General features: G+C 37.7%; 1 protein-coding gene across 1 annotated transcript; it reads left to right on the top strand.

Annotated features, from left to right (window-relative positions):
- The first annotated feature begins 622 nt into the window (after positions 1-622).
- myo1ha (myosin IHa) lies at positions 623-11104 on the top strand. The gene is made up of 31 exons (XM_057349785.1): positions 623-799; positions 899-1014; positions 1086-1284; positions 1377-1457; positions 1542-1721; positions 1805-1903; positions 2575-2688; positions 2785-2856; positions 2962-3081; positions 3371-3438; positions 3661-3766; positions 3918-3998; positions 4120-4211; positions 4751-4845; positions 4985-5031; positions 5480-5560; positions 5946-6051; positions 6223-6340; positions 6444-6557; positions 6658-6734; positions 6811-6879; positions 7179-7263; positions 7352-7514; positions 8152-8235; positions 8332-8425; positions 8507-8562; positions 8653-8788; positions 9092-9162; positions 9951-10048; positions 10814-10913; positions 10999-11104. The coding sequence occupies exons 1-31, from the start codon at positions 623-625 to the stop codon at positions 11023-11025; spliced, it is 3126 nt and encodes a 1041-aa protein (XP_057205768.1). The 3' UTR covers positions 11026-11104.
- The last annotated feature ends 46 nt before the right edge of the window (positions 11105-11150 follow it).

Raw genomic sequence — 11150 nt, 5'->3', positions numbered from 1 at the left:
AGTTGAAATCATTTAACCACAATTTTTTTCTTTTACAATCATTATCTCCAAGAGTGATGAATCGGTGAACTCCAAAATGATTGTACCTGTTTAAGTTAAATGATCATTTTTGTTTCATTCTGTGAATTAGTGACAACATTTCTCCCAAATTCCAAGAGGAGATTTTGTTTTTAATTGCAGAAAATTGAAACGAGACAAGCTGTTAAAAAAGATGCAATGTTTGCAGATTTTTAATACTCCAAAGACAACAAGTTTATACTTATGTTTAAACAACACAATACTAATGTTTTACGTGTATTTCAGGATCAGTTCAAAAATAAAAATATGATGGAATAATCCTGTTTTTTAACAACTCTCATTCATCTTTGCATTCTCTCAGTCTTTCACATTGCTGTTGGGTGTTTTATGTCATTCCTGAGGTTTGTTTCTGTTGAAATTCAACAGACATCATGCAAAAAGAAAAACTTGAGTGGCCTCTTAATTTTTTCTGCGGCTGTTTTATTCGATTGAAATTTATATTTAGGTTTGTTTACGCTAAACCGGAGCCATACGAATGCAGACTTACAACAAAATCCTATAGACTTGGTCAGTGTAAAGCATTTGCACTGAGTTGTGGTCACCGATGTCCTTGTCTGATCGACAGAAAGGAAAGGTTAAGATGGGTCAGCTGGACTTGGAGGGAGCACTGATTGCCAGAGACCGAGTTGGCATCCAGGATTTTGTGCTTCTCGATGCCCACAACAGTGAGACAGCCTTCCTAGACAATCTGAAGAAACGTTTCTCAGAGGATTTGATATACGTGAGTGAAAAGCCAACCCTGAAGCCACAAAATACACCATCAATCATTTTATTAGCCTTTATTGTTATGATTGTATAATCTTTTTATACTTTCACATAGACTTATATAGGTACTTTGCTGATATCCGTGAATCCATATAAAGAGCTGGACATCTACACTAAAAAGCAGATGGACCTCTACATGGGGGTGAACTTCTTTGAGCTTCCACCACACATGTAAGTGAAGCTTTACCTTCATTACCAAACCACAAATGACAACAAAAAAGACCGTATTTATCCTTTTTCAGTTACGCATTAGCAGACAATGCTTACCACACCATGCTAACAGAAGCCAACAACAACTTCATTCTGATATGCGGAGAGAGTGGAGCGGGCAAAACAGAGGCCTCCAAAAAAATCCTGCAGTTCTATGCGGTCAGCTGTCCGAGCACTACTCTGCTGGACACCGTGAGAGACCGCATGCTCATGTCCAACCCTGTACTAGAGGTCAGTCCTTTAAAAATGTTTGCTGTAAGTGTTGGATGATGTATAAGCATCCACTGTGTATACCGTGTACACTTCATCGTGTGTGTTTTTAGGCTTTTGGAAATGCAAAGACGATGAAAAATTACAACTCTAGTCGTTTTGGGAAGTATATGGACATTCAGTTTGACAGCCAGGTATGGACTGATAGAATGAAAATAGATCTGATCGATTTCTCTGTAACATAAAAAATAAAGAAGGTTCATTCCTGTTATTCGTAGGGAGATGCTGTCGGTGGCCATATCCTCAGCTATCTGCTGGAAAAGTCCAGAGTGGTCCACCAAAACCACGGAGAGAGAAACTTTCATATCTTTTACCAGCTGGTGGAGGGAGGGGAGGAGGACCTACTGAGGCACCTGGGCTTGGAGAGAGATACCAAGCGTTATTGCTATCTGGTGCAGGTATGACTTCTAGTTTGATGGGAAACTACAACAAAAGTGTCCAAACAGGATTAAATTCCCCAATGTTTCTGTTGTCCTCACAGGGTGAATGTTCCAATGTGAGCTCCATTAATGATAAGAATGACTGGAAAACAGTTAAAAATGCTCTGTCGGTCATTGACTTTGATGCTAGTGACATTGAGGTAAGTTCAACAATTTAAAGGTACAGTGTGTCATTTTTTTGAGGATCAGAAATGTAATATAATATACATAACTATGTCTTCAGAGGTGACCTGAAAAATGACCTTGTAAAAAATGAAGCGTTCTGTTTTTATTACCTTTAAATATGAGCTATTTCTATCTGCACCGCAGGTCTCTTGCATGGAATTCGCCATGTTGTTTCTACAGTAGCCCTAAAAAGACAAACTGCTCTACAGAGCGCATTTCTTAAACACGTTATCTCCTTCGGCAAAGAAGCGAAAACGTGACAACATTTTTATCCTCTGTCAGTTGCCATAATGCTTCGAAAGGGGTGGAGTGAGCCGTTGGTTGCAATTCGCAACCTCACCACTAGATTTACATTTACATTTACACATTTGGCAAACGCTTTTATCCAAAGCGACTTACATTGCATTATACCATTCATTGTATCTGAGTTTGTGCAATCCCCTGGGATCGAACCCATGACCTTTGTGTTGCTAGCGCCATGCTCAACCACTGAGCTACAGGAAAGCCTAGGAAAGATGCTGCTAAAATCTCCACATTGCTCCTTTAAATGTCTAAAATCATTGAGTGTGTGTGAATTATGCGTGTAAGGGTGAATTTTAAGAAAACGACCTCATTTAATCATAACTTGCTTTCTTTAATATGCTAGCACCTCTTTGGGATCATAGCTAGTGTGCTTCATCTGGGCAATGTGCACTTTGATGGTGACTCCAAAGGTTATGCTATTCTAAACTCAAATGCAGCACTACGCTGGGTATCCAAGGTCAGTCTTCACTATAGTCTTCTTTTAACTACTTAAACACTCTTAGTGATCATGCCATTTACATAATCTTTCTGACGTTGTGATCTTGATGCTCAGCTGTCAGGGGTCCATGTGCAAGTGCTTCATGAAGCCCTTACATACAGGAAGATTGAAGCCAAATCAGAGGAGGTAAAATGAGGACAAGTGTGTAATGTCATGTGTTAAAATGTCTAATGATCCTGTATATTCAGTGTTTCATTCGGTGGATTTGTAATCTGTCCCTCTGGTCCTCAGGTCCTGAGCCCATTCACTGTGGATCATGCAGTCTATGCCAGAGATGCCCTGGCCAAAGCCATATACGGCCGTACCTTCACATGGCTAGTCAACAGGATCAACGAATCTCTGGAGAATATGGTAGGACAATAAAAACAGTTCAAATAAACATTCATTTAAAAGTTTAATGGTAGAAATGGAAAAATGTGGTTAAAGGATAGAAATAGTCGGCACCGACAGCACCGTTTAGTGCTACTCTCCACTATCCTGTCTTATTAAAGGCAAAAGCCCCTAAAATATAACTTTAAAAAATAGAAACAATTTGTTTCATTGTATGGACATGTATTTTTAGTTGATTTCGTCCAAATTTATAAAGCACATCCCACTTGTATCTTGCCATCTTGTATCTCAGTTTTAATGTTTTGTTTAGGACTCTAACAGGAAGACAGTCATTGGATTGTTGGACATCTATGGATTTGAGGTATTCACTGTCAACAGGTATGAATTTGAAATTAAGTGTCTTATTAAATAGACAAACAGATGGACAGACATACTTAGGTAGTTCAGTTAACATCTAAGAGCTGATAGACGGATGTGTACCTTTATAAAATATGCAACACCCAGCACACTTCTTGCCAGTGACATTGTAATGCAACCTGTAGATACTGTTCTGTTTATAATTTATCTGTTGTACTCTATTGATGATTTTTCTGTTTTTAGTTTTGAGCAATTCTGCATAAATTACTGCAACGAGAAGCTCCAGCAACTCTTCATTCAGTTAACACTAAAGGCTGAACAGGAGGAATATGAAGCAGAAGGAATTGGGGTAAGAATACACTATTATTAATTCTGATATGGTGGTAATGGCAAAGTTACTTTTGCATAGAGACCCCTATCAAACCTTGCTTGTTATGTAATGATTTACCTTGAATAATACCCAAAGATCAGAGAAATAAGACACTTTCTTCCTGTGTCAGTGGGAGCCGGTGCAGTTCTTCAACAATAAAATCATCTGTGACCTGGTGGAGGAGAAGCATAGAGGAATCATCTCTGTGCTGGTAGGGAATGATGAAAACACTTCACGAAAAACATCAAAAGGACAGACCAATAACCGGATATTTGATTTCTGGTGCTAACTGAAGCAAATGCATTTGTATATTCTGTCTGTTGGAATTTCAGGATGAGGAGTGTCTGAGGCCAGGAGATGCCACAGATCTCACATTTCTTGAGAAGCTTGAGGAGAAAATGGGCAATCATCCGCACTTTGTGACGTGAGTTTATCTTTTAAAAATAGACAATAACTCAAAATGATATGTTTTACAATTAATTCAGCGCTGATTGAAACAATCGACAGTTTGATTCTTGACTACATGCTTCTAATGTTGAAGAATCAGTCAAGGCTGAAACTGAAGCATTCGCCCCCTGGTTGGGCCGCATTGTGTTTCTTAAGCTTTTATTGACTGATGTCCTGATAAAGGTGCGGATCAGTCTGAGAGACAGAGAGATTGTGATGTTGTGTTACACTCTTTTCAGATCAAAGACCGTTACTGAATTACTGAGCATGTGCCAAAAACCTAGGAAAATATCTCATGCGCTGCGATGTACTGTAAATGTCACATATTGATCAAGTGTATCTCATGCTGTAAGCTGCTTTGGATAAAAGTGTCTGCCGAATGAAGAAATGTACAAACAACCTAATAAATACATCAGAATAAAACACAAAACTCACAACAAGACCACTGGTGGACTATAAAAATTCAAGCAGTCTTTAGTGAGGATTTGATTTCCTTTGTTATTCTGTGAACTAAAGGCATAAACTGGCTGATAAGAAGACCCGTAAGACACTTGAGAGAGGAGACTTTCGTCTGCTTCATTATGCAGGGGAGGTGACCTATTGCGTTGTGGGTAAGAGATGTGCAGAAAAACACAATTTATGACCTGTTTCAAATGTTACAAAACCTCTGATGTGCCAGAATGGCTCTCTTTCAGCTTTATTCTGTCTTTGTTTGAACTATCTATGATGTATTTTTTTCTTATTTTACAGGGTTCATTGACAAAAACAATGATCTTTTGTATAAGAACATCAAAGATGTAAGTGAACCGGGGGACACTAAAAGATAATGGGGCAGTTGGGGCAGTTGTGGCCTAATGGTTAGAGAGTCGGACTCGTGACCAGAAGGTTGCCGGTTCGATTCCCAGGGCCGGCGGGTAACAACTGAGGTGCCCTTGAGCAAGGCACCTTACCCCTACTTGCTCCCCGGGCGCTGCAGTGATAGCTGCCCACTGCTCCGGGGGTACGTGTGTTCACTACTCTCTGGATGGGTTAAATGCAGAGGTCACATTTCGTTGCCTTGTACCTTCGTACATGTGCAATGACAATAAATTGAATCTAAATCTAAAAAAAAAAATCTAAATAATGCTGGTCAGGGTGGATGAAAGGAAAATGACAAAATAAGACACTCAATTATGTTCTCCTTATTTTTGGTCTAGGATGGTTGATGAGGTGGATTTATCATCTGTCTCTGTGTGTTTGTAATAGGTGTTGCGCCTGTCAAAAAATCCCATAATTCAGCAGTGCTTTCCAGTCACTGAAGAAGACAGCAAGAGAAGGCCTGAGACAGTGAGTCCACTGGCCGTGTTCAAAGTACCTCTGTAGTGTATGGAATAGAATAGAAAGCCTTCATTGTCATTGTATATTTAGCATACAACGAAATTGGAGATACTAGTACTGTATATACAGCACGTAAGCATGCACGAGTCAATACAAGTATACAACTCACCATAGTATAAATTATAGTATATTAAATTGTTTTCCTGAAATAGGAAGCTAAAAGGGAAGTTTGGAGTTTTATATAATGCATTGTGGGTAACTACTTATAAGTAGCCTAAGATAAGACTGTTTACAGAAATTTTAAGAGGAACATGTGCATAGTAAAAATACAGCTATAATGAATTAAATATAATATAGAATTACTATAAATACATTTTAAATTTGTCATCTGTAGGTGGCCACTCAGTTTAAGAACAGCCTTCAGAGGCTGACAGAGATTCTGACGGCTAAGGAGGCATGGTATGTGCGATGTCTCAAGTCCAATGATAATAAACAGCCAGGTTAGAATCTAAACTATAGCTTTTTATTTTTATGCAATACGATATGTCATAGATGCATAAATATAATTGTATAAATATAAAACAAATATAAAAGTTCAGTAACATAATTTATTTTTATATTATATTTCAGTTATGATGGAATTATGTGCCCTTTTATTTCTTTTATCACAGGCAAGTTCGATGAAGTTCTAGTGAAACATCAGGTGAAATATCTGGGGTTGATGGAGCACCTGAGGGTCAGACGAGCTGGATTTGCATATCGGCGTAGATATGACGTCTTCTTAAAGAGGTAAGCTGACAAACAACAACTTCAAATTGTCGTGACAACTGTGGCTTTTCAAATTATTTTAATGGAATAAACTATATAGCTAATGCAATATGGTATTAATAAGGTATAAAGCACTTTGTCCTGCCACATGGCCCCACTGGAGGGGAGTACCTGCAGAAGGGGTGGAAACACTAGTTCAGCATCTGGGCTACCAGCCTGATGAATATAAAATGGGCAGGTGAGTGAGTAAATGAAAACATTACAATTTAATATCAACAAATAAGCATGCTTTTGAATTCCAAGAGAACTAAAATAAAATGCTTTGCCTCTCTCTCAAGGACAAAGATATTTATACGATATGCTAGGACTCTTTTTGCCACTGAAGATGCTTTTGAAATCTGCAAACATGACCTGGGTAAGCAACAGAGAACTCAAGAGAGAGAGCTCACAATTTCAACACTAGATTTTACATGTTCATGTTTCTGTTACAGCTACGAGACTACAAGCCAAATATAAAGGTTACAGAGCCAAAGGAGAGTTCAGAAAACAGAAAGAGGCTGGTGAGAAAAATATTTAATATTTTCCACCTCATGTCTCGCTGTGATTTTAACCCTTTTTACTATTACATTTATGCATTTGGCAGACGCGACTTACATTGCATTAAACATTTTTGTTTCTGACTATCTATGTGCAATACCCTGGGGTCGAACCCATGACCTTGGCATTGCTAGTGCTATGCTCTAACCACTGAGCCACAGGAAAGCTATGAAATGTTATATATGTTTATTGAAGCATGTAGACATACACAGATTTTAATTTGTTTTAATTGAACTGCTTTGGTTGGCAACATTTTTCCTAGCTACGAAAATAGAGACCTGCTGGAGAGGGGTGCAGGCACGGAAGGAGAGAGATCGAAGAGCCTGGGCCGTCAAAGTTATTAAAAAGTCAGTAATATTAGTTTCATAATTTTAATAAATGTTATCTAACAGGTATACATCTCTTTATTCATGGCGTGCTTTGTTATCCGTGTAGGTTTATTAAGGGCTACATGACACGTCGTGAGGCAAAAACTACAGACAACTCAGAGTACCTGGCTTTCGTCAGACAGAGCTACCTCAATCGACTGAAGAATAACTTACCAAAGACGGTGCTGGACAAGACCACATGGCTGACCCCACCTCCAGTTATGACAGAGGTATTCAGATCCCTTCCGTTCCCTGAATAGATAACAAAATCGCCAGTGTTAAAAAAGGTCAAATTAACTCTCACAGTGTATATATAATCCACACTGTGGATTATATATACACTGTGAGTGTTAATGTGACCTTTTATAACACTGGCGATTTTGCTGTGTAGGGATCCAAATTTTTTTTATTTATTTTGATATTTCATTTTTATTGCATTGCAAAATGTGGCATCTGCATGGACCAAATTGGGCCAATTTTGAAGTGCCCTAGCAGAGGAACCAGAAGTGAACTTGATCACAATAACTATAAATGTGTTTAACATTTCACAATCAAAAGTGTTGAAATAATTTGTCTTAATGTCTTCATTTGTCTTGAACTATGTTTTATAAGTAAAAACAAACCTTTTTGTCTATTCGATTTGCTTGAAAATCAATGCCATTTGGTTTGATATTCAAATGCTTTGGTAATATTTTATAATAAGGTTACTTTAGTTAATGCATTAACTAGCATTTACAAATACATCTGTTACCAATAATATTTACCAAATAGCATCTACAGCTATACTGTTTGCAGAGTTTAAGGATAATTTCTTCATTTATAATTTATTGGGGAAGTCTTTTAAGAGCTTGACATTGCTGTGTTTAGACCTCTGAGATTTTGCGTCAGCTGCACACTCGTATGATGGTGAGGAAGTATGTGCGTGGAATCACACCTCAGAGAAAAGCGCTGGTAACCATCACTGTTCATTTGTGTCATTAAATTAACCACAACCAATGAGACCATGTTAAATGACTGCTGAATAATTCCGTCATTGTCTTTTCACAGCTACAACAAAAAGTAGTAACCAGTGCCATCTTTAAGGGAAAGAAGGACAGTTATCCTCAGAGCATCAGTGTACCTTTTGTGGACACCAGAATCAGTCAGTACAGTATATCCATAAAGAGCAATTACAGCCGTTTACACATTATATTTTTCACGTATATGTTCAATTTCCAACAAGGTGAACAAGACATAAACACGAGGGTTCTCCAGACCATAAGACATGAACGTATCAAGGTAAACCATAAACTTGATGAGGTCTTACTGTCAATCGTGCAGAGAAGAATGAGAAGATAAGCATGTTCTCCTTACCTTTTCTTTCTGCAGTACAGTGTTCCTGTGGTGAAGTATGACAGGAACGGATTTAAATCCAGACAAAGACAGCTAATCTTCACACAGGCTGCTGTGTACATGGTAGAAGAAGCTAAGATCAAACAGAGAGTGGGCTATGTGTCTTTAAAAGGTGACCACATATTTATTTATATATTATATTTATATTTATGCATTTGGCAGACGCTTTTATCCAAAGCGACTTACAGTGCATTGTATTATACATTTGTTTCTGACGATATGCAATCCCCTGGGATCGAACCCATGACCTTGGCATTGCTAGTGCCATGCTCTAACCACATGTGTCTCAGAGAGTAAAGGGCATGTCACGAAAGAACATCAAAGTTATTTTTTGCAAGAACTGTATTTGTTTTGTACATAATAGAGTTTACAGTGTGATGTATTGATTTGTGTGGGCTTACGTTTTTATCTGCAGGTGTATCTGTCAGTAATCTGGGTGACTCTATCATGATTCTCCATGTTGCTTTTGATGATCCAAAACAAAAGGTGAGTCAAAGTGAACATCATCAAGCGAATGCTTCCTACTGTGTTGTAGCAAAGGAAATTGTTTTAAGGGGATGCACGATAAATTATCGGCCATATCGGTATCGGACGCTAAATGGCCCGATAATAAAATTATATTACTATATTATAGCCGATAAACTATAAATATTTTCCTCTGTTTGAACCACTTTTGGTGTTCACTGCTCACAGTTAAATTCCAGTACAGTACTGTCTTTCTGTCATGATCATTCACTTACTGCTATTAGCAAAATCTTGTTGATGTAGGTACAGTATGTAGATATTTATGCATGTGTAAATTATAGTAACAAAAGCATTTAGTTTGAATCAGACTGCTCTCTGAATGCTTAATGTCTTGAGGCCTGTTAGACTTGTGGCATTTTTCTGGGTTGCTGGAAGAACATCTATAATTTGTTTATTGAATAAAAAATGACCAGAAAAGTTTAAAAGTTAAAGAATCTTTAACTAGTGTAAAGTAGGCTTGGTGACGATTTTCAGGGAAAAAGAGAACTAATGGTTACCTTGTTTTCTGCAGTCAATGTTTTCAAATAAAAGCAGTTGTCCACTTTTTGCCTTGTGTTTCAGTCTCATAAAATTTTGTATTGATATTTAGAAACTGCATTTTGGCCGTTTTATCGGTTATCAGCATCCAATGTTAAAGAATTATCGTTATTGGCCAAAATGTACATATTGGTGCATCCTTACTTTTAAGGGCATTACATAACTTTTGTATTTATTTGGATGTAGTAATGTTGTTCTTTTCTGATTTCAAGGGCGACCTTATACTAGAGTGTGAACACCTCTTTGAAACTTTGACCAAACTGGCTATGATCACAAACAAGCAGAATGACATCAAGGTGCTTCAAGGAAGGTAAAGAAAAATTAATCTTACTTAAAAACAGTTGTAACATTTGACTGGAAAGTGTTTTTTTTAACGATTAGTTCTGGTCCTTAAATCTGATTGGTTGTGCCGTGATCTGAGCCATTGTAAAATTCCCAAAAACATACAGTTGACTACATTACATAAGAATCACAGCACCACTGTTGCCACATCTGTGTTGCTCGGCAACAGCTTTTGTTGTTCCTGATTTTGAGGAACTACATTGTTTGGCGAAGCCAATTTTTTTATAAAAATTAAATTTTATTTGTGTTTTATGATTGGTGCAAACCAGAGATATATATGGTGCAAACAACATTGCATGTCAGAAGAAATGTGTGTTGGAGTGTTTAGTGGTGTCCTAAAGTGATGTTAGACTTTTGTCTTTTAATTCCAATATATTGTTAAATGCAATAAAACTCAGGGCCGGGTCTGGGGGGGCATGTTTCTTGGGCCCCTCCAAAAATATCCAAAATAATTAAAAATGAAATACCTATTATTGAATACTTACTTGTATTACCTTATTTGTATTAAATAATAATCTGTGAATTTAATCACAGAAAAATGTAAAAATGATGCACGCATGCATCCCCCCGGGTCAAGTCACCGAGCCTGAAATAACTTCAAAATTATGTTGCACAGTATATGAGGCTTTGCAAAAAACTTAATGTACAAAGCTTACTGAGTCAAGACCCAACAGATTGGCTACAAAATGTGTGTATTTGGGAGTTATTATGCTAACAGTTATTCCACTCACAGCATTAAGTTTGAGATCAACACAGGCAAGGAAAACTGTGTGGACTTCAGTACTGGACAAGAGCCTATGGTTTATAAAGGCAAAAATGGCCATCTGATGGTGGTAAGTGAACTTTCAATTCAACACGATTATTATACTGTTTAAGATTTCTGTGACAATGGTACTCAAGACACTTTCATTATCTAAGGTGGCTCCACGGATCAAGTCTCGATGATCTCAGCAGGTGATTTGAATTGTATATATTTCATGAGGGGAAACCTGTAAAGGAAGATGATACCTCAGGCCACGCCCACCACTCAGAGCTCAATATATAGAGATGCAAAAAGTATTAATCGCTGA

Source organism: Triplophysa rosa, linkage group LG2, assembly GCF_024868665.1.
Source record: "Triplophysa rosa linkage group LG2, Trosa_1v2, whole genome shotgun sequence".
Lineage (NCBI taxonomy): Eukaryota > Metazoa > Chordata > Actinopteri > Cypriniformes > Nemacheilidae > Triplophysa > Triplophysa rosa.
Note: the sequence above shows the minus strand (reverse complement) of the source record. Positions and strands in the feature narration are given on the sequence as shown.